This window comes from Manis javanica, chromosome 10 (genome assembly GCF_040802235.1).
Source record: "Manis javanica isolate MJ-LG chromosome 10, MJ_LKY, whole genome shotgun sequence".
Classification (NCBI taxonomy): domain Eukaryota; kingdom Metazoa; phylum Chordata; class Mammalia; order Pholidota; family Manidae; genus Manis; species Manis javanica.
Window position 1 is genome coordinate 34,773,199 of NC_133165.1, and position 23,566 is coordinate 34,796,764.

The following is a 23,566-nucleotide window of genomic DNA, read 5'->3' on the forward strand; positions in this document are numbered from 1 at the left end:
GAAGGCGACGGCCAGACGAGCTGGGGAGGGGTAGCCCGAAAAGCGGAAGGGCTGGGGCGGGGTGCGCGGGAGGGTAGGCGGGACAGGTTGCGTCACGTGGCGTGGGCGGGGCCTCAGGGGGTTGTCCGCCCGCGGCACGCACAGCAGCCGCAGCCGCCTCGAACCAGGTCCCGCGGTGGGTGCTTGAGCTGCAATCTCCGCGTTGCCGTCGCCTCAACTGCTTGCTTCGTGGGGCCGTCCTTCCGGCACACGGGCTCCAGCCACACCGCAGCCGCCCTCCGAGCTCTTTAGGCCGTCCTGGTCTTCTCGTTCTGCCCGACTCAGCCCGTGAAGATGGTGGATCGTGAGCAACTGGTGCAGAAAGCCCGGCTGGCGGAGCAGGCGGAGCGCTACGACGACATGGCCGCGGCCATGAAGAACGTGAGTTTTTCCTCTCCTCCCCCCACCTCGCCCCAGCCCCTTTGCGGACGCGGGCCTTCGCGTGGACCGCCCAGGAAGGAACTAGTAGCCTGTCGCGACTGCAGGATTGGCCGCCCTCCTCACCTTCCGAGGGGGCTGGGAAGGGTCCCGATCGAGCTAGGGACTTAGGTTGTGACGGGGCCTCTCCCAAGCGGTCCCCGGGGTTGGGGGCGCTGCCCTCTTGGCCATCCGCGGGTCGGGCTGGGGCGGGCTCTTGCAGGGTTCGTCTCTTGAGCGGGGTCTCTGGCCTCCGTGCCCCTGGGTCTGCGGGGACCGTGCGCATCCTTTGTGCACCACTTCCCCTCCTCCCAGCCTGGGCGTGGGGGCGGGGGACCGCATGGATGCGGTTCCTCTTTCTCTGCCTGGTGTCTGGGCGGCGCCTTTTTCATTCACTCAGCAGGTCTCTCCCCGTTTTCTAATACTCGCTCCAACCCCCCAGTCTCCTTTCCCACTACCTCTCCTGACAGATTATTTAGAATCTCCCCAGGAAAAATGTAGGCTCCTCTGAAAACCTGGGCTCAGTGGTGCAAAACCGAAACCACCTTGCTCACGTTTTTCTTAACAAAAGGCTCCTCTTTCTACATTCCCCAAAGCAAGTCCTCCTGCATTTAGAAAGGAGGAACATTTGTCTCGCTAGTGTTTTCATTGATTGGTCTCAACATGTCAGGTCCATTTTTTCCTAATGTGTTTTTGTATTGCAAAGGGGGTAGGTATTGTCTTTATAAAATAAAGGTGAATTTAGCTGACTTGGTTCAATTTGTGACATACGCTGTATCTTTTTTACATACAGGCACACATCTATTGGAATAACTAGAAGTTGAAAAAATATTCTCTCTGATCTGATACTGCAAACAAAGCGGTGGTGGGAGGCAGTATCAAGTCATTCTAGAAGATTCTGTATTTGTCATATTGCAGAGAGCCTAGACTGGGTGGAGGCTGGGAGGAGTTATTTTAAAGGGGAAAAAGTCTTTTTTTTTTTTTATTTGTTTTGTTAGATATATCGGAGGCTTAAAAAAAGCTAGTGTATCCTTGAGCTGATGAAAAGAACTGATTTCCAGTTGTCGCATTTTGTCTGGGATGCAGATTTTTGCCTGTATTGCACCATTTTGTCAGTAACTATCAAATGGACTATCAATGAGTTTGGTAATAAGGGGACAGGGGAGTATTGAGCTTTATTACATAAAACACGGGAAATTATCTAATGATTCAGGTCTCCCACTATGTTAATACTTACTGCCTTATGTAACAAAGGTTTTAAAATGCCATCTTCTGTGTGAAGTGGATTCAGGAGTGTACCTTGCATGTTAAAGTCTTTTTAATGAAGCAGTATAGCTATTAACAGATACATTCTTTAATCACTTTACCAGTTCATAAAAATGGCAATGGTGATGCCTTTATGTTTAAGCCAGCTACGATAACAAAAAGATAACATCTAATTAAGGAAGGGAATTGGTTCTGACATTGGGAATACTGCTGTATTAATACAGTGTCACAGTTGCTATCTAAAGACATCTTAAAGCTCATATGATGTAAGTTGAGCTTTGAATGTTGAAAATATCTTTAGTTTGTGTTAGACTCCTAATTTTTCCATATTTCCAGTTTCACAGGAAAGTGAGTGACCTCGCACCTATATCCATAGCAACCCAGTGATGTCACACACAATGACACAGAGGCTGCAATGCACCTAAGGGCTGATAGGGAGTATGCAAATGGCATTTGTCCAAGGTAATGCAGAAATTAACAGATAAGGCAGGTGGAGTTGAGCACTTCATCTTCCACCAGACAAGAATTGGTCCAAAAAAATGAGAATTTCCTTTACCCTTAAGTATGCAAATCAGTGATCTGTAGATAGGCCTGTTTGCTTCCCTATTTATAGTTTTCTCACAAAGTTTTAAAGATAATTTGTATTTTTATATACTTCGTCTCATTAAAATTAGGCAATGGTGGCATAAAGGTAGAAGTTATAATAAAGAATATGTTTTATGATCGTGGCTCAGAGGTGGGCTGTGTGGTTGGGTTTATTGCAAATTATTAACTCAGCAGGTTTTAATAAAAACCTTAAAAAATTACAACTTCCTACTGGGACATTTCAGTAAACGTTAGGGAATGAGACCATTACAAAACACTTTAGGTTGGGATTGAAAAGATTCTCTTTTGCCATAATTGTGCTTATGCTCCTTGGCAGTATTGAACCTGTTTACTGTAACTAAAGGGAGTAGGCTTATCTCTGACCTTCATTGTCATCTGTAAAATGGGTTGGTACTTACTTGAAGAAGTTTTGAGAATTAAATGAGAAATGTAGTAGGTGCTCAAAAATAGTAACTAAAACTTTACCTCCTCTGTTTATGAATCCTCTCATCAGGAAGAATTTTGGAAAGCACAGGAAGATACAAAGAATATGCAAAGAAAATATTTAGTCTTAGCACTCAAGTGAGCTCTTTTCTAAGATCATCCTGATAGGATTACCTTTATTTGAATTTAAGTAAATTATCCTAGTTTTAACACTGTTGGGACCTGTACAGAATGATAGTTGTTTGTGGGTGACCAGACTATAAATAATAAACAGTATCTAGAAAAGGGGGGAAAGGGGACATTGAGTCTGAAGGAAAATGTGTAGTTGTGCATTTAAGGAGAGAGTGCATACCTAGATGTTTCCTACCTGTTAGACAGTACTCTATTCTTTGGATTTTAATAGTCTCTGGAGAAAATATTCTAAGTAGGCCACTGGTACTTGTCCTCAGGTGGGGAGAAAAGGTTGCAGGCTACTACTTTTGTTGAGATGACTGGGTTAAGCAGTTTAACTCTGGTTGGAGGGGTCATTGGTGGCAAGAGTCTACTTAATTATATAAAAAAGTCTTCTGGTGAAATCAATACACTTCAAAATTCTTACTATCTTAAGTATTCTGTGTTTCCTACTAGCCCTTCCAGGAGGTTAGATCAATAGCCATTACCACTAATGGAGTAATGATACCTCTGTAGCCTCTCCAGAGGTGGAGTTCTGCCAGCCATTATTCTAAGTCATGTGGTTTCAATTGTTCTCTTTGGGGTAGAAAGAATACAGATAATAGTTTGCTTTTTATCTGTTATTTTTACAGTAACTGAAATGACAAGTGCTTTTTCTAATTATTTAGAAAATCTCATGTCTTAAATTATATTGAGATAAAAGACACTGCTAAGTGTGTATCCTCATCACAGTACTTTGGATTAACTGCAGACCCTGAAGAGGATTTCCTCCCCTAGTTCTGGGGGAAAGCCTAATTTTTTTATTAAACCGAACTTGAAGTTACTAAAAAGTAGAGAAAAGGGTTTTGCTTTTATTAAGGTAAAAGTCACATAATACAAACTGTTTTCAAGTGTACATTCAGTAACATTTAGTACATCCACAATGTTGTGCAGCCATCACCTCTAGTTGAAAAAATGAGAAAATGGTATTTTTAAAGAAATGATGGTGGTTTGGCCATAATTTGCTGGATTTCAGGACATTACTGATTGAGGAATGTGTCAATGACGAAGTGCCCACAACAGCTCATAGCCAGTGGTAATTGGTATCCCTTTTATCTTTGTTTCCTAACATCTGGACTTCTCAGCATACATGGATAAAAGGGACTTAGCTAGGTTTGTATTTCTATTTAAAAGTTAGATCTTAAAAACTATGTAGTGCTCACCCAAATAAGTAAAATAACGGTTTATCTGAAATCAGAGCAAACTGTTAACTGACAGGGGATTATAGAAACCTTGCTGGTGGTATTCTTAGGACTCACTTTCCACCCCAAGACTGACTTTGTTGTACATGACTTCACTGCTGTGTGGCAGCAGTGCTCCAGTGACCACTGCAGTACAGGGAGTGGTGGTGAGCTAGCCAGCATGAGATCTACGCTGATGGCATTCCTGTAGAGGAGATGTTGGGTACATTGTTTTGGTGCTTCTGAGGCTGCAAGGAGCTGCTGCTCACCCCATTATCACCAGCCCTAACACTTTTATCTGGCAGGGCATCTGTTTATCTCTGTCTTCCTACCAGATTCCATAGGATGTAGAAGAAAAGAAGCAAAGAACACTTGTGTGTTTAACCGGCAAAGAGAAAAGAATTACATAAATATAGACCATTGTTTTATCTTCTGTTGTCTTTTCTGTTTCTTAGTGCTTAGCCAGATATTCAAGACTAATTATGGGAGGCTGCATTTGCCTCTAGATTATAAAGGCTTCGGGTGGCTTATAAGGCAAGCTACCTTATGGCCTTTGTTCAGTAAGTTTCCTATTTTCTTTCCCAAATTCTTCTTAGGTGTCAGCTATCATTTTGGTTGACTACCAGACCTTAATCATCTTTCTTTAAATTGACACTTGGCAGAGATCCTGAAAATTTTGATATTACTAATTTAGAAGTTTGAGTATTTAAATGATAAAAATGATTTAAAAATTCCCAAAAGAAAGCTTTAATTTTAAGAGAATGGTTAAAATAGTTGGTTTGGTCCCATGATTTTGCAGAAATAAAAATTTGTAAATCTTAAGACTTTGCACAAGTCTTATTTTTTTCCTCCGTTTTAAAGAACTGTTGAAATGGAAGTGAAATTTTTGCTAGCATTTCACTTGTAAGGGTGTGTCCCACCAGAAGTAGATTTTTCTTTAAGTTGAAAGCTGTTAATCTGCCCCAAAGCTTTAGTTGGGTTGCAAATAAGGTAATAGAAGTGTGTTCTCACATGTGCAAGTTTTTAACTATCATGTTAAATAAATTTCCAAATAAACTCATTGGTCTTACCCTCTTAATCTTTGGAGTGATATTTTTGGTGAGGTCTAAAGCCAGATTTAGTGAGTAGGACCCAGGTGTAGTGTCAGCTTTCCCCTCTTAATCTGTTACTAGAACAGGGGTGTCAGAGCTGGGAATGTGACAGTGACGGCAGTAGGCAGCTGAACCTGTAATGACAGTAGCTCCAGAGGAATCCCTTAGCCACCCTCCCCCACCGCTGAGTGTGAAAGCAGCTGCCATGGTGTCTGGAGAAGTGAGAGAATGAGAAGAGATAACAGCAGGACCGCTTTCAGAAGTGCAGATTTGTTTTAAAACCATTTGAATTTATTCAGCTCTCTGAAAGAAATAATGATCCTTAAGCTACTGTATTTAAATAACCTGGGTCTCGGAAACAAAGTTGCTGATGGTACTAGTACTTGAAGGGTGTAGAAATAAGTTTGAGGTTTGTTTTTTGACTGAGTTATTTGAATTTGGTACTGTGCAGTTCAACATGGTGCCCCTTTTGTAGCAGTCTGAGGTGACGTCATGAAGGAGTATGACTTTGCCCTGGAGGCCCCACGTATGTAGTAGCCCTGCAAACAATCCCATACTCGATGCCAGCACATTTTTACCTGAAGGCCTTTCTGGCATCGGTAGGCTGTGGTGGGTAGATATTTTCACATCCTACTCCACTCTTCATGTATGACCTGTATCTGTTGTTTCTAACTACATCTATATAATAGAAATAGATTTTAAAATTCAGACACTAGATTTTTCCTGCTAGGTTGGAAATAACCCCATTCAGAAGGGCAAGGAGAATTAGGATTTGAAGATAAGAACAGAAAAGAGCATCTTGAGGCAAGAAAAGCTAGTAGGGTCAAGTGAGTAGGGAAGGAATATTCTAGAATATCTTGAGTTTTGGGATGCTGTGATTTCCTAAGGGAGTCTGGCTTTTGGAAGGCTGTGATCAGGGAGACTGACTACTAATGACAAAAGTGTCTGTCCTTTAGGATGCTAGAAAGTTTGACAAGTGTCATCACCACATCCCCATTCAGGAACACCTTCATCATGTCTTCAGGGTTTAGGCTTGCTTTTGTACCTTGCCCTTTCCCTTAGACATTATTTCAAGGATGTTTTCTTCTATCACTCGTATTTCCAAAGGCTGAAGAGTCCTGCGGATGTGTCATAATTTAAATATTTAGCATTTAAGTTGCTCCCAAGTTTATACTTATAAATAATGTTGCCATAAATATTTTTGGTTAAAGCTTCCAATACAGTTTATATATTGGGGCAGAGGCCCAAAAGTGGAATTGCTGAAAGAATTAGCTAAGAATTCTTAAGGATCTTGACACCATCTCTAGTACTGAGAGTTATCTCCTTAAAACTTTTGAAAAATTTTAATTGTTTGAATAGGCATTACACATGGTTCAAAATTCAAGGATACCCTATTGCCCTTCTACTCCCAAAAATAAAATAAAATGAGGTTGAGACTAGAGAAAACTTGACTGTTAGCTTAAGCCTCCCATTTGCTTTCTTGTGGTTGGAATGAATGCCTTAAAAAAATTGAATATGGAAACTTTCAAACATATACAGAATGAAGATGAATGGTATAACGAATTCCCTTATAACCAGCTTCTCTGTTGTCAGCATATTGCCAATCTTGTATCTATATACTTAGCTACTCTTCCAGCCCTCTTGGGATTTACTGTCTTGGAGGATGGCTTCCTACTGACCTAACAATGCTCTTATTTGCCACAAATGCTCAAATAACCAGCAAGATCTCTTTACATCCAAATTAGGCAACCTCAGAGTGTAGTTTCTTAAAGCATTTGATCCAGATAGTAAATAATTTTTTCCTGGATTTTAAGAGGCATGCCTACCTTCAGCCTTCGCTCTCACAAGGGGATGAAGGCTGGATGGGTCGTGTGATGCAGATGCGCAGTTAAGGAGTTCTAGCACTCAAGGGCTGTTCCTTTTTACTACCTTCTTTTGGAAAAGGACTGAACGGAGTGTCTTCTGTCAGTTATTCTGGCTTTTATCACTAATCTGATAGAGAAGAGCTAAAACCCAGTTGGTTTGTTAAGGACCATGTGAGTAAGCAGGTTTTGCTTTTGATTGGTTTTGTTGCTTGCCAAGCATTTTTTTTTTTTTTTTAATCACGTTTGCTTTAAAGTCAGCGTACAATTGGGTGTACATACAAATAAGTAGTATATGTACTAGCTGTCTAGGCATAAACAACCTGTGTTTGAATCCGTGCTCGTAAGTATGGAGCCGATCAATTTAAAGGTATCAGCGATTAAGATGGATATGCTGCTATTTTATTTATTTAGTGTTTGAAGGTCCTGCCTAAAAAGATTAGATTTTTGGAACTAGATAAATTTACTGAGGAAAGGGAAAACAATACAGTAAACTTGAAACAGCTATAGTAATGGTTTGAATTTTAAATCTTGGCATACAATGTGTTTCTACTGACATTACTTATTTAGAACTATGTGTTAGCGTATAGATTCTCAAAAACTGCCTGAATTGCAACTAGTTCTTATTTTGAACTTAAGGTACTCTTGGATTTTGATCATTTTTTTCTCTTCATAATCTGGGTGGTTATATATATGTATGTGCACACATACACACACACTTCTTAAGTAAATGTTGACTAAAGGCTAACTTTTTAGTGAATGTTTACATCTTTTGTGAGAATCAAGTCAGTCCCATTATTTACCAAGCTGTTGCAGCATACATTCTAAAGGATTGATGAATAAAACTAAGCATCTAGACCATAGTGGAAAATTTAAGGGTACTTTTTATTATGAGTTAAAACAAAACTATTCCATAGATTCCTGCACTGTCTTCAAACTTTTTTGGGAAGACAGGAGATTCTGAGTTGTAGACTCTCAGATAAAATACTGTCATGTAGTTTACATACACTTTCACTTGGGAAACATCTTTGTTTACTTTTCTAGTTTCAGTACTTTCAGTATATGTTCCATTGTTTGCGGAAGCATTGAAAATTCTTCCAACTACTGCATATTTAACATCTTTCCATTTACTTATCCTTGAGAGGATGGGTATGTAGTCAGGTTTAAATACAGAACAAATTTCCCTTAGGACAGTGTGAAAATTTATTACTTAATATGTATGCAGTCCGGTTTCTTTTAAAAAAGCAATTGATCCTATGATTGTGTGTTTTAAATAGCACTAAACAAAGGAGAGCTTTTCAACAGGAAGAGGTAAGTACACTAGTTTTACCATTGGAGTCTTACAGGGATTGCCAGAAAGTGAAAGGACGCCTCTCAGAACTGAGTGGAAGAGTATACCTCATTTGAAAAAAATGGCAGGAAACTGTAGCCTTGTTGGACATCAAAAGTGATACCGTCTTCCGTGGAAATCCCTAACTGGAGTGTGGAAAACAGGTGAGGGGATTTGGAGGAAGTTCGAAAGAAGGAAAGATGCTAATTTGAGTATTTTGTAGACATTATAGGCAGGTATAAGAAGTGAAGGATACTGATGAGAATCACAGGGAAGATGGACTTGTGATGGGGATTACTGAACATGTGTGGGAATATCTATTTCACACAAAACACAGGAAAAGGGGGCTCAGAGCAGTGGAGTGCACCGGGAGATTGCCTAGACGAGTGTGCTGGAGTGGTGGTTAGGCTTGAGGGGAAGGGGAAGGAAGGCTGAAGGAAGGGGTGCCTGGGCTGAAGGAGTAGTATGTTTAGTTTCAAAATATCCAGGGAGCAGAATCTAATTGATTTACTGTTGGTTGCTCTCGGGGAATGCTGCAGTAGCGTGTGTGAGGAAGTAGGAAGTGAGTCTAAAGATGGAAATGTGCACAAGTCATGAAGGGGGGATTTGTGGAATTTGGACTTGCTCTTAAGCTATGGAGAGTCATTGAAGGGTTTTCAGCAGAAGAGGACCGTAACCCGATTTTTGGTGTGGAGAGATCACTGGCAGCACTGTGAACATGGAATGGGAGGATGGTGAGGTGGAAGGAGAGAGACTACTGACTAGAGTATTGTAGGGGGCCACCAATCTGAAGTGGGGAGCACCTACATGGACAAAGACAGGGCAGATTTGAAAGAGAATCTGATGACCAGAGAAAGATGAAGAGGGAAATGAGCCGAGGAGATGAATTCACTGTCCTGAGTTTGAGGAAACATTTAAGTGGAGGTGAATGGAGACGACATGGCTAAAAGTTAATACATGAAGAGTACTTAGAACAGTACCTGGCACAAGGTAAGCACTCAGTGTTGCATATTATTCATTCATTAAGTAAACAAATACTTACCTAGGACCCGCTGATGACCAGGCTCTGGTTTAAGAGCTGAAAAACATATCCCTTGCCCTCATGGAACAGGTGTTGTAGTGGGAGTCTTATCTGTGGCAGTTAACACCAGGAATAACAAGGTCACCTAGGTTAAAATGGAGAGTTGAAGTCAAAATGAAGTCAAAACCCTGGAGAAAAGTAGTGAAGTGCAGAAGAAAAGAGTTTGTAGTGGTAAACAGAAAACCAGAGAAGACTGCTAACAAAGGGAAAAGAGTGTCAAGAAAGGGTGAGTAGTCAGCAGTGTTAGGTTCCAACAAAAGAGAACATTGTTGAGTCAGTGAGGTAGATGTTGATAGCTTTTTAGAGTGGGCGCAGTGGCAGTGGGGTGAGGAGTGAATGAAAGGGGAAGAAGGGGGAACAGTTACAGGCTTATCTTCAGAAATTTGGAGAAAGATGGGATTAAAAGGCCTAATTTATTTTAATCCTGAACTTGGATTTTATGTAAATGGAAAAGAGCAGGAGAGTAGAAGGGAAAATACAGCAAAGAGAGTAACTGATGGGAATCTTTTGAGAGACAAGGAGGCAAAGATGCGGCACTTGTTAAGTAAAGGCCTGAAAATTGGCTTATCTGGTGGGCATGTTCCTCTGAATAGGGGATAGTAAGGATGCCCAGACAGTGAGTGCTGAGGGCCCAGCTGAGGTTAAAAAACCTTAACTTGTGACTGCAATCAGTAGTTCCTGGGTCTCTTTGCCCTCACCTGAATTTAGGGTATAAGAGTAGAAAGGCAGGGTAGTTGGATAGATTGAGCATTTAGGTGTGTTAGAGCTGATGGAGCAGAAGCAGAGGACATAGGAAACTTTATATGAATGGAAAAATAATTGAACTGATGAATTTTGATGAACCTTAGAAGAAATAAAATCTAAAGGGAAAGTTCTGAGAGAACAAGGATGGGGGTAGAGAGCAAGTCTAGTAGGTGGGAGTGAAGACTGGTATTAGAAGAAGTTAAAAGAATTTGATTTTAAAAGTGACTTGAAGGAGGTCAAGGATGAAGTTAGGGGCCAAATTGTCAGATGTGATAAGATAATGCAACTATTGTTTATAATGAATTTTGGAGATTAGCCTTAGATAATGGAAGTGGAACCAGATGTGGATGTCTGGACACAGGTAAACTATCCCAGAAAAGTGAACATGACATTGATTCCAGAAGAAATTGTGGAAGCAAAGAAAAGGCCTAAAAAGAGGATATGATGGTGAAGGAGTCAATATGGGTTTGTATAAGAACCTTTTTAACTAATTTCGGTTTAACTAAATTTTAGAGTAAGGTTATTTGACTCCCAAGGGAGTGCTAGAACATAGCATATCTTAATTTTTTCAAGACATTTGGTGAGGTGTTTTCCTGAAATGTGGGGTTAAGTGGCAAGCTGTGAAGTACTGACTTACATCCTGATTGTTAAAAAGTGGTATCAGACTGGAGCATTGGGTGCAGTCTGGCTAATGAGGTGGCCTTATTTTTTCTTGATGTCCTGTACCTTGGCCCCCAGATTCAGCTGTTCATTATACTTGGTGCAAATAGCACTTAACAACAGCTCTTGGGGAAAAGAGACATGGGGCCCTGAGTACGATTTGATTTTGCAGAAGTTAAGTAAAATTTTTAGGTAAAAATGATGTTAAAAAATAGCATATTAAGTTAATTTTTGTTATATACAACTACTCAAAACCCCAAAATATACATTTCTTATTTCTCACAATTTTTTTGGTTGGCCAAGTAGTTTTCGTCTACATCAGCTTCACTGGGGATGGGTGAACTCCAGTGGGCATGGAAGCTTCCCCAGTAGGAAGTCCAGATTCATAAGCACTTTTCAAGCCTTCGCTTTCCTTGAGGCTTGCTAATGTTCCACTGATTTCTCACTGAAGGTATGCAGGTAGAGGGTGGAAGACCTTAATGAAGCACTGGTTCAGTGGGTGTGGTGTGAATTGTTATCTTACTATGTTTCTTGTCTTGACACCGCTCCCCTCCAGCCGTAGTCAAAGGATTGAATGCTGCATAATGAAAAATACCTGTAGTTACGGAATGTAAACTTCTTAGCCCTTTTCAAGTTTGCTTAACTATACCTGAGCAAATAAACATTAACAACATTGTTTTTGGTTTTGGAGAGAATATTGAGAAATGGTAACCTGTAGAAGACCTACGTAGGAATTTGAGTCATGGGGTGTATTAGATATCAGAACTAGAGGACTGTTCTCTATTTTAGTGAGTTTCCTTTGTGTAAGCCCATGTTATGAAGTATGAAGTATTTGACATTCTGAACTCATCAAGCAGATGTGAGTGATTATTAAATTGCTGGTATGAGTGAAAGTACTGTATATACACTGGTTGAGCACAGTGATTTTTTAGTAGGTTTGTTAAGGTGCAATTCACGTACTATACAGTTCACCCATTTAAAGTGTACAGTTCAGTGGTTTTTAATATGTTGAGAGTTGCCTATCCCCTTTATCTAAATCCCAGAGCATTCTTTCCCCAAAAGGAAATCCTGCACTATTAGCAGTCTCACTGTTCAGCCCCCTTTCCCAAAATCTTCCAGCCTAAACAACCACTGATCTATTTTTGGTTTCTGTAGATATGCCTCTAGGGCATTTCATATAACTGGAATCATACAATATGTGGTTTTTAGTGATAGGCTTCTTTCATTTACCATAATGTTCAGTGTCATTCATGTTGAAGCATGGTCAGTACATCATTCCTTTTTATGCCTGAATAATATTTCACTGTATGGCTAATACTACAGTTTAGTTTATTCATCAGGTGACATTCAGATTGTTTACACTTTTTGGCTGTTTTGACCAATGCTGCTGTAAACGTTTGTGTACAAGGTTTTGTATGAACATTATGTGTTCATTTCTTGTATATGCCTAGGAGTGCAATTGTTGAGTTATGTGGTAACTCAACATTTTGAGGAACATGGGCCTATATAGTTTGTAACCTGGAGAAGATACAAGGGATCCTATGCAATACTGAATCTTTAAGGGGTAGGGCTGCTTGGGAGAGTGTTTTACAAAAAGCTCTCTCCTTGGTTATGAATTGGTTATTTGGTAGAAAGCATAAGGGATTTTGAGGCATCTGATTTGGCTTCTATTCTGTGGCTCTGAGCTTTAATTTTCTCAGCTTTAAAATGGGAGTAAGAACTTGAAACCAATATAAGATTATATGTCGATGATACTTCAGTTAAAAAAATAAGAATACTAAATCATAAAGGGTTATCTGGAGAACCAAGGAATGGCAATTTTGATGAAGAACTCATTTCTGATATTAAAAGTTTTACTTAGAAAAATGTGGAATAGATGGATACTTACCATGATAGAGAAATGTCTTTTGAACTAAGATCAGTATTTAATAATGAAACATTGGAACTATTTAATTAAATTCAAAACAAAACAAAGGTGCTAATTATAAGCATTGTTAACATTGTCCTTGTCCATGCATTAAGATTGGGAAAGGAAAGTGTGATGTTTGGAAACCATGATTATGTATGTAGGGAATAAACTGGAAAAAATATTAGGATTACTAATTCAACAGAACAGCTGAAATCTATAGTTTTATATTCCATATACCAGCCCTAATCTGTTAAAGACATGATGAAAGATTTTTGTATAAGTAAGTTTTTTTTTTTTTTCTTAAAGGTATTGATGGAGGTCAGGTGGTGAGCACAAAACAACAGGTGTGAGTTTGAGTTGTTTACATCAATAAACTTGTTTATATAAAACTACAGGCTTTAGGCTTTTAAAATTGTTTTTTGAAATTGGCTTTCCACTTTAACTGTAGAGGTGATTAACGGTGAATTATGGGGAGGGTTTGTTTGAATGGGTACTACTGGTATAACAGGTCAAAAAAATCAGCCTTCTCAGCCATGACTGCCTCTCAGCCACTCTGTTTTCAGACATATTTAGAAATACCCTGAGAGTACACAAATACTTCTTTAATAGCTAGCTAGAATTCCATTGTATGGCTGGATATATCATAATCTAACTAGTCTCGCATCGAAGACCATTGAAGTGGTTCCATACTTTGTTAGAAATATCGCTGTGAATCAATTTATAGGAATGAAAGTTTTGCTATTCTGATCAGAAAACTTAATATTTATAATGAAAGAGTTTGGGTATTCTACCTGTATTTTTTTCTTTAAACTGTCTCTTTCTTTTGCTTATGTTTTCTGTTGCTGGTTGGTCTTACATTCTTTTTAGGAGGTCTGTGTATTAGTGAAGTTGGTCCTTTCTCTGTGATGTGTGGCAATGTTTACATCATGAGAGAGTCGGGATGGGAGAAAGAGCACAGGATTTGAAGCCAGAGGACCTGAATTTATGTCCCTGCTCTGTTGTGTGTTAGTGGAAAAGTCTTAGCATTTCTTTGGTTCACACTTATAAAGTAAGTATATTGTTCACTTTGTAAGTAGTTGTGAAACGAACATAGGACTTGGTAGCTGTCAGAAAAACCCAGATTCTCAGCCCGCTCTTCTGTCATCTCAGACCTTGAGCTTGGCCCTGAGTACGCCACGGAAGTTTCATGACTCTCCTAGGATGTTCCTCTTACTGGAATGTATCCGCTGTGTATAATATTTAGCCAAGGTGATTGTTGCTGGTTTTTTAAAATGCAGCTAACACTGTTACTTTCTAATTAAAATCTTTTCTAAGCTTTCCAGCAGATTTTGCTACCTTAATACCTGTGTGACTGATAAACTTGATAAGTTTGTGTTTCATCTTCAGGGACCAGTGCCTTGAGCATATCTCACTAAATTTTCAATCTTTAGCACAGCAGGGTGCAGTGTGACACATGCGTAGGTGCTCAGCGAATGCCTGATGAGTTATCTGATGCAAGTGGCCTTTAAGTATATTTTCCTGGTCATCAGACCTTAAGGGACATGTCACATCACGTTTTTGAGAGTGAATTATGTATTGGGGTCCCCAAGACTCACCCCCAGTTTAGTGATTTGCTAGGACTCAGTATGTAGGGGTACTCATGGTTATGGTTTATTACAGTGAAAGGAGACAAAGCTAAGTCCGCAAAGGGAAAAGGTTTTTGAGTGAAGATCAAACTAAACCAGGTGCAGCCTTCCAAGAGTCCTCTCCCAGGGGACTCATACGGGGTACATGTGTGAAATGTCCACCAGGGAAGCCCATTAGGGACCCAGTGCCTACGGGTTTTACCGGGGGCTGGTCACATAGGCACTTTATGCCTAGCACATACGAAAATTTGAGGCTCCTAGAAAGAACACAGGTGTTTACTGTAAACCACATTGTTTGCACAAACAGTTTAGGGACAGTTAGCCATTCCTATCTGGGAATGGTGGGAACCCTTCCAAAATTCAAGGTCTCAGATGCCAGCCAAGGGTCAACATTGTTAGCAGACCTTCTAAAGGTAGTAGCTTTGAGCCTGTCCTGTTTAACTCTTTTCTGCACAGACTGTAATTCAAGTTTAAGGCATTTTACTCAGAAATGTAAGGTGTAACTTCAGATTGTTGTCAAAATTTTTATTTTGTTGTTTAGTAGTTCATTTTTACAATACATGATTCATTATATACTTTAGCAGAACAGTATCACATTTATTTGAAATGGTTTATTCCACTGCCTGGACAGTATATAGATACTGTGTCCATCCCATGGACATTGATACCCATCTTGTGTCTTATCATCTTATTTCGTATATTTTTGGTATAGTGTGTTGATGTATTAGCAATCACTGCACTTTGCTTTTTCATAGCTTCTTGGCCCTTTCAAGTGAGTATTCCCAACCTAGGAGGACAAAATTTATGACAGGGGTAAGTGTTACACCTAGTGTCTGCTGGCTTTGTCTTAAGTAGATAATTTTTTAGAGCAATTTTGAGCAAAATTGAGCCGAAAGCAGTTCCCTGCCCCCATCCACACATAGCCTCTCCCACTGTCAACATCCCAGAGCAGTATATTTGTTAAAATCAGTGGACTTACATTGATTATTACCAATGTAATTATCACCCAAAGTCCATAGTTTACATTAAGGTTCACTCTTGCTGGTGTGGATTTTGACAGGTGTATAATGACATGTGTCCTTCAGTAGAGTATCATACAGAATAGTTTCATTGCCCTTAAAGTTCTCTTTTCTATTCACCTTTCCTATCTTAGCTTTTGGATGGAAACTTCAGTCCTTTGTGGAGATTTTCAGCTTTCTTAAATCTTAAAATTTAAACTTTATTTTATTTTATTTATTTTATTGTGTCTTAGGTTCACCACCATAACTTTCTTTGTAACTCCTATACAGGTTTCTACAAGACAAACTAAATTTTAAATACAATAAGCTTAATTCAGGTTTTTTCTTATTTAGGAAGATTAAACATTTGAAGTTGTTCTCATTACAGTTTAAGATTCTTGATAGATGAAGAAATTGTGAATGACCTGGTACTTTAAGTCTTAGGGTCAGAAAGGCTTCTAAACAGCTTCCAAGAATCTCAAGGGTTGCTAATCATAGGTAGAAATTACTGCTGTCCTCATCAGCGCTAATTAACATCTGATTCCTTAGTATCTGGGATTTGGGGAGTTCTATTTCTTAAACTGTTGGTAAGAATAACAGGTTTTTCTAACCTTTCTATTCATACTAAAAGAAATTTGTACTTGAGCTTGTATCATAGGAGTTGAGAAAAGCCATAATTTGTTTTTAAGCAGAATACAACATGCTGGAGAATATGGACTTTCTGCATTTCCCAGCAGCCATGGCAGTAAATCCTGTGGACTGTATTTACAAATATTGCAATCTGAGAAACAACTCAGTGACTGTTTTGTTTCTTCCCTTCCCCAATGGTACATATCTCACATCTTCCCACACTGAACAGTCATTGTGTCTTGGTTTAACCTTTTTTGGACACTATGGGAATAATTTTTTAGTCCTTCTGAAAAATTATCTTTTGACCTTTAAAACTAGCATAGTTGGGGGGTCTCTCTTTTTTAAATTTTATTATATTATAAGAACACTAAACATAAGATCTACCCTCTTAAATCTTTAAGGGTGTAATTGTTAAAAAAGTTTTTTTTATTGACATATAGTTGATATACAGTATTTTATTGGTTTCAGGTATACAACACAGTGATTCAGCAGTTTACCCCAACTAGTATAGTTACTGTCAACATAGATGTTACAGAATTATTGACAATATTCTCTATGCTGTTCTTTCATCCCCGTGACTAATTTATATTATGATTTATTTTTTTGCCTCTTTATCCCCTTCACCTGTTTCACCCACCCACCCAACCCCTCCCCAGTGGTAACCACCAGTCACTTCTCAGTGTGTTTGAATCTACTGCTGTTTTGTTCATTTTGTTTTGTTTTTAGATTCCACATACAAGTCAAATCATTTGCTATTTGTCTCTCTCTGCCTGGCTTATTTCACTGAGCATAATGCCCTCCAGGTCCATCCATGTTGTTGCAAATGGCAGGATTTCTTTTGGCTGAATAATATTCCATTGTGTATATGTACCACATCTTTATCCATTCATCATTGGTGGACACTTGGTTGCTTCCATATCGTAGCTTTTGTAAATAATGCAGCAATAAGATGGGGATGCGTATACCTTTTCAGATCAGAGATTTTGTTTTCTTCAGGTAAATTCCTAGAAGTGGAGTTACTGGGTCAGACAGTATTTCTATTTTCAGTTTTTTGAGGAACCTCCATACTGCTTTCCATTGTGGCTGCATCAGTTTACATTGGGATCTCTATTTTAAAGTAAAAATCATAGATTATTTCTCACATAAGTCATTTTGATATTAAGGATTTTTTAAAATTCTGATTTAAGGTTTTTAGAGAAAGCTTGCTTCCCTTTGAGGAGACAATTTAGAGAGTTAAAGGTTTTCCCTCTAACTTAGTTTTAGAGTGGCAGAGGACATCAGGGTTTGTTCCAAATGTGGCTGAGTTACTGTATCTAAAGGTGATTTTGGCATTTCATAATCTCCATGTCCCTGTTTGAGGCAGCTAGGCAGACTTTACATAAGCACAGATTGCTGCCTTTGGACTCCGTGGCTGAACTTCATTTGCAGTAGACTTAACAGTATGTTGTACTGATGAGGTAATTTGAGCTTTAAATAGCTGCTGGCTCTTGACAGAGAAGGACAGCTTGATTTAGGGGAAAGGCCAGAACTCATCTCAGTGGCCTTAGGCACTCTGGCTTCCACTTGCTTTGGAGGCAGTTACCAGGTGCACTAAGGAGCTCTAGTCTTGGTGTCTGCACAGGCAATGGATAGAGTTATCTCCCTGTGGTGCAAGTGCCTGAGGCCTACAGAGGCCTCAGCATGTTTGAAAGCCAGTCTGGGAGTTTTTTCAGACTATAGATACTAAAGTAAGGAAAAGAAGTAATGTAGGGTAGTTAAGGAAATTTCAACTTAGAGTAGAAAACAGGATGCAATAGAGACATACTTGATGGAGGAAGATAAGCTAGGAGATTGTTACGTAAGAAAATTAGAGACTTATGGTGAGAATGAGAATGAAGGCAAATTGTTAAAGATAGTCACGGAAGTTGTTACTCACATGTCTGTAGCAGTTTGTCTGATACACCCTTACTATAACCTTAGGAAAGAGAAAATATCTGTCTCTTTCTCTTTTCTTTTAACGTAAGGAAATTGAGGTCTGGAGGGATTTAAATGGCTTGCCTCCAAGGTCACTTAGTAAAGGGTGGAATTGGGAAGATCCTAGTCTTCTGGATTATTTAAATATGCGTCAGAAATTAACAGGTTTGACAGGGGTCTGGGGGCTGAGGATAGTGTCTCCCAAACCTAGAATATGAAGAACTGGAGGTGGGGTGATAAGCCTCCCTATTCGGGAGAAGTGTTTCCAGAGCAGTTGGGAGGGGTCATGGAGCAGAAAGCACCTCTGTCTTGGTTTCCTTCTGCTCTAAAGCCCAGTAGTCCCAAATCCCTGTTCATTCTGCAGTCTGTTTCACCTAGGCCATGTCTAGTATAGGTATTATAATGGAGAATCAGTAATGAATAGCGAAGGTCAGCATAAGAAAAACTAGCCATCAGTGTAAGAAATGTTTACATGTGTATTTTTGCTAGATATTGTGAGAATTAGTAAGCTGAGTATGAGCAATTCATTCAAAGAATGAATTTTTATTGCTTTCAATAAACTAGTAGGTGTGATTTGGTTTACATTCTGATTTAATTATCTCTGAGAGATACTATTTAAATTATACAACCACTTTAACTAAGCATAGCCCTCTCCCACTCCCCAATTTATAAAAATGGAATAGATACTTAATGTAAATGATTCATATGTAGAAACAGTCTTCGTTATTCCAACCCCCCTTTCTTTCTTTTTGGATAGTATCCCTCTCTCTTCACCCCTGTCAGTCAGTAATGCAGTGTTAGGTAGATGCTCTCGTTGATCTACACAGGGAACAGTAAAGACTCCGTTACCTGGGGGTGGAAGAAAGGTTGGGGAAGGTTTCTATAGTGAATATTAACTTGGTTCTTGATGGTTGTGTGAGTGTTTTCCAGATAGGAAAATGAAATATTCTAGGCAGGAACAGAAGAACAAAGGGCAGGAATATGAAGTTGTTTTCAATTGACTTGTTATGACTAGAGCACAGGAACCCAAGAGGATTAGATGAGGAAAGTATCTCATCTCTGTAAGATACTGTGGCTCATCTGTGATTCCGGTTGTGTCCTAGTTGTTGACTTAATATACTCTAATTTAGATATGCTAGTTAGCCAAATTAAAATGTGTCCTTGGAATAGGAATAAAAAGTAAGAGCACTTACTTACCTTTCTGTAAAATCTTCTATTTCATGTGGTTGTCAGACATGTTATTGCACACACCCTGATACCACAAGCCAGCTAATAGGAATTTTAAAATGTAGTGTTAGTGACTTGATATCGTTTGTTTATTATAAGCAGTTGTTTGCTTGATAGTCATAAACTACAGAACCTTGGTGTGATGTTGCCTTAGTTTCCTCAAGGTGAGTGGTAGTCTTTGGGCTGATGAAGACAGAAACCTTAGAAATGCCCGTATTGAAAGAAGTATTAGGTCTGTTGGTCACCTCAGCTCAAAAGTACTTTGCTTATTCTCAGCATTCTTCCATATTGCTAATTGTATTCAGCCAAACACTGCAATAAATATATGTACCCCAAGATTCCACAGTATCGCAGTGGTCAGATCCAAATTCCATGCTCCCGATTTTGACTTCCTCAAAAAGGAAGTAATTCAGATAATCTTAACACATGAGCAGAAAAGCATACTTTCTCAGAAATCTACCTGAAGCTGACTCAGTATGTTCACCCAGTACTCAAAAGCATTCTCACCCAAAAGGGATGGGACTGGAATGTTGTAGTATAAAAGCCATCCACACTTAAAATCCCCAGGATTGGTGTGTATGTAATGTTACGTGAGAGAACTGCTGACCTTTTGCAGTTCGGATCAAAATGTGATGGATCATCTAACAGCTAGACCTCACAGTTTTTTCACAAGACAGCTATGTGATGAGCATGTGTCTTTTTCTAAGGACGAAGAGGGGTTCAGGCGCCATTGGTCCAGCCTCAGTTTTTTTCCTTTGTTGTCCATTCCACATCCATCCCCCTTCCATACACCCAGACAGCCCTCATTCTGTTAATCACTTTAATCAACTGATAGATCTGTTTGTGTTTTTGTGGCATAAAGATATAATTAACCCCACCTGACAGCATCTGTTCCATAACAACTCTTCATTCTTTCCCCCATTAGGTGACTGAACTGAATGAGCCACTGTCCAATGAAGAAAGAAACCTCCTCTCAGTGGCCTATAAGAATGTAGTTGGGGCACGCCGTTCTTCCTGGAGGGTCATTAGTAGCATTGAGCAGAAGACATCTGCAGATGGCAATGAGAAGAAGATTGAGATGGTCCGTGCGTACCGTGAAAAAATAGAAAAGGAGTTGGAAGCAGTATGTCAGGATGTCCTGAGTCTGCTGGATAACTACCTGATCAAGAATTGCAGTGAGACCCAGTATGAGAGCAAAGTGTTTTACCTGAAGATGAAAGGGGACTATTATCGCTACCTGGCTGAAGTAGCTACTGGAGAAAAAAGGGCGACTGTCGTGGAGTCATCTGAGAAGGCCTATAGCGAAGCCCATGAGATCAGCAAGGAGCACATGCAGCCTACTCACCCCATTCGATTAGGCCTCGCTCTTAACTACTCCGTTTTCTACTATGAGATCCAGAATGCCCCAGAGCAAGCGTGCCACTTGGCCAAGACCGCTTTCGATGACGCCATTGCTGAGCTCGACACTCTGAACGAGGACTCCTACAAGGACTCCACTCTCATCATGCAGCTCCTCCGCGACAACCTAACGCTCTGGACAAGTGATCAGCAAGACGACGATGGTGGAGAAGGCAACAATTAAGGCCCAAAGTGGACTGGCAGCGCACGCTGATGCTACTACTGCAGTCTTTATTTTTTTCCCATGAGTTGGGGGTCGGGTGGGGGAGGGAAAAGGAGGGATGGCCTTCCTAGGGAGAAACCCACGACCTGTCCTGTCTTTGATCGCCTCTTTGACATTTTTGCCAAAACACCACTAGTGGAAAGTCAGGCTAGCTGTGCTGGTATTGGAATAGCAGCCTCACATTGGCATATGGACTGTTCCGAAGATTAATGCAAGTGGAGCTGTCTGTCTTTAATTTAACTTATTGCTAGCTAGATAATAGGGTTTAAAGATGAAAAAGAAAACAAACAGAATGGCCCTCATGTCAGTAAGTTCTGTGGTTCCAGTAAGAATTTTTATGTACATAAGCTCTTAAGTTTTGGGTACTTTCTGGCTCATCTGTTTAGCTGTGCATTTTTTTTTTTTTTCAGAGTGTACTCTACAAGACATGGAATAGTTTAAATCCCAAATTGACAGACTTAGAACATAAGGTATATTATTATTATCCTTATGATTAGGCCTTGCCAGTTTTCCGAAGTTTCTGATTAGTTGACAGTATTAACACTAAATTGCAGTTTACAGTATTTCTACATTGCAGCCATATGTAACACCAAGCCATTGATTGTTCATTTTTCTTTGCTAGCTATTTTGGCTTTCATCCTTATTCAGCCTTATCTAGGTTGGTTTTGCTGTTACCTGTCCCTTAGGCCAAAAGGCTTACCTGAGGAGAATCAAAGCTTCTTTAAGTTTTGGTTAATAGGTGCTTGGCAGGTGGCTGTGGGATTTTTGGCCTTCCTTCCTCTTAAATCCACCACAAAAATGATTATAATGACTTTAATAGAAACGTTAAACACCACAAAAATAGAGAAAATTCAGGTCTGTATGTCATTTATTGTGTTGAGATACTCAGAGAAATCCTGATTTTTAAGCTGCCCCAGCTCCTTCCTCGGGTTCCACTGCCGGCTCACTCCTCACCTGAGTCTCGCTGCTGCATCCACTGCAAGGCGCTCAGTTGGGTGGAGAAGCTGTTGGGCTGGAGAAGCTGGGCGGTCAAGATGAGAAAGGCTGTGGTGCAGTGTGTGAAAATTCAGGTGCTAGCCACTTACTGGTGGACAAATCCAGAAGGAAGAGCTCTGTTCATAAACATGTGTCCAGTTCCGGGAACCTTGTAAGTGTGTCAGTTTTTCCTCCCTGAAAACACTCCTTCCCCAGGTAACTGTTGTAGGAAGATAACTGAAATTACTAACACATAATAAATACTTAACCCCTACCTGACCAAACTTTTCCTATTTTTCTCTTCTTAACAAAAGCAGAGAAGCTGGAAGTTCATTTCTCTCGTGTAGTCAGTGTGTATTTTGGAACTGAAGGAAACTCCTTAGCTATTTCCACAAGTTTGTTTTCAGTTCACCTTAGGTCCTTCATTCTCATTTTGGATAAATCTGTCTGAAATCATGACCTGTTGTGTATATATATGTTCAGCCTTTATTGTAAGATCAGTAACAGTGTGAACTCTTGAGATAGGTAATGATACCAGACTTGTTTTATTTAGGAAGGAGAGATATAAAAGTAGTAATTGAGGAAAACCTGACAGTTGCTTTTGCTGATACCAAAACTGAGCTTACGCAATTAAGAAATGAACCTGTGTTACAGGATCCAAGTGACAGTGAAGATAGAACGATGAGGATACTCTAACATTGCACAGTTTACCCAGCATGACTTTCCTTAGAAAGGGTCCCTCCCTATGCTAGAGCAAAAGTCCCAATTAACTGAACCCAACCAAAAGAACTAACAGTAGAAAGCTTTACAGCTCTTGTGCATTGCAGGGGCTTAAAGTCAGTGGGAGAAGAGAGGGGAGGAGGGGAGGGGGGCTTCCCTTAACTTATCTTCATATCCAGTGAGCAGCGTTGTGTCCTTGTAGCATTTGGAAATGATTTACTGGAATTACAAAACCTATTTTTCTTTTTAAATTTCAGCTTTGGCTCTGGCTGCTTTTTAGAATAATGCAAGAAAAAAATCATACCTGAGGGCTAAAAAAAGAAGAGGGAATAGGAGACGTGATATTTAAGCAGCTTGAATGTTTTTTTTTCTTTATTTTTAAAGAAATGCACTTGCCTATGATACTGTCTCTCCAGTGAAATGATTACTCCATTATCTATTGATACAATATTGTGCATGCTAGTGTTGTATTTCTATACAGTAGCTTGAAATTTATTAACTTATACTGTAGGTGTTATGTATTCCTATGACAAAAAATTAAGTCTTCAAATTTTTTAAAGTTTTTTTGTTTTTTTAAATTTTCCTTTGGAGGTAAAGTTTGCTCTACCAAATAGTGATTGTAACAAATTGATCTGTTTTGGATGTTGCTATAGTGACATGCAGTTATATATTTTGTTTTCACGGGTGGGGGGGGAGCAAAAGAAACACCAGTGTTAGCTTAATCTTAATGTCTGGTGTTTGTCATGGTGAAATTACAACTATTACAGTGTAGGAGAACAATGACTATGTTCTCTGAATGAGCCTTTGTGCTTTTTGTCATGTTATGCAGTGAACTATTTTTAAGGTCTAATCAGTCGTTATTTTTCCAACTCCGTGTTTCTCTAAGGAATTATTTCACACACGGACCATTCTTAGCAGTTTTCCTCAGTGATGGAATATCATGGATGTGAGTCATTATGTAGCTGTCGTACATTGAGCAAATAAACTTACAGATCTGA

General features: G+C 39.6%; 1 protein-coding gene across 1 annotated transcript; it reads left to right on the plus strand.

Annotated features, from left to right (window-relative positions):
* The first annotated feature begins 141 nt into the window (after nucleotides 1–141).
* YWHAG (tyrosine 3-monooxygenase/tryptophan 5-monooxygenase activation protein gamma) lies at nucleotides 142–23,566 on the plus strand. The gene is made up of 2 exons (XM_017654033.3): nucleotides 142–420; nucleotides 20,178–23,566. The coding sequence occupies exons 1-2, from the start codon at nucleotides 334–336 to the stop codon at nucleotides 20,832–20,834; spliced, it is 744 nt and encodes a 247-aa protein (XP_017509522.1). The 5' UTR covers nucleotides 142–333; the 3' UTR covers nucleotides 20,835–23,566.

Excerpts from the sequence above, each read along its gene's own strand:
- YWHAG (XM_017654033.3), top strand. The coding sequence starts at position 334 with ATGGTGGATCGTGAGCAACTGGTGCAGAAAGCCCGGCTGGCGGAGCAG. Across the intron at positions 421-20,177 it reads TGGCCGCGGCCATGAAGAAC|GTGACTGAACTGAATGAGCC; the intron begins GTGAGTTTTTCC and ends TTCCCCCATTAG.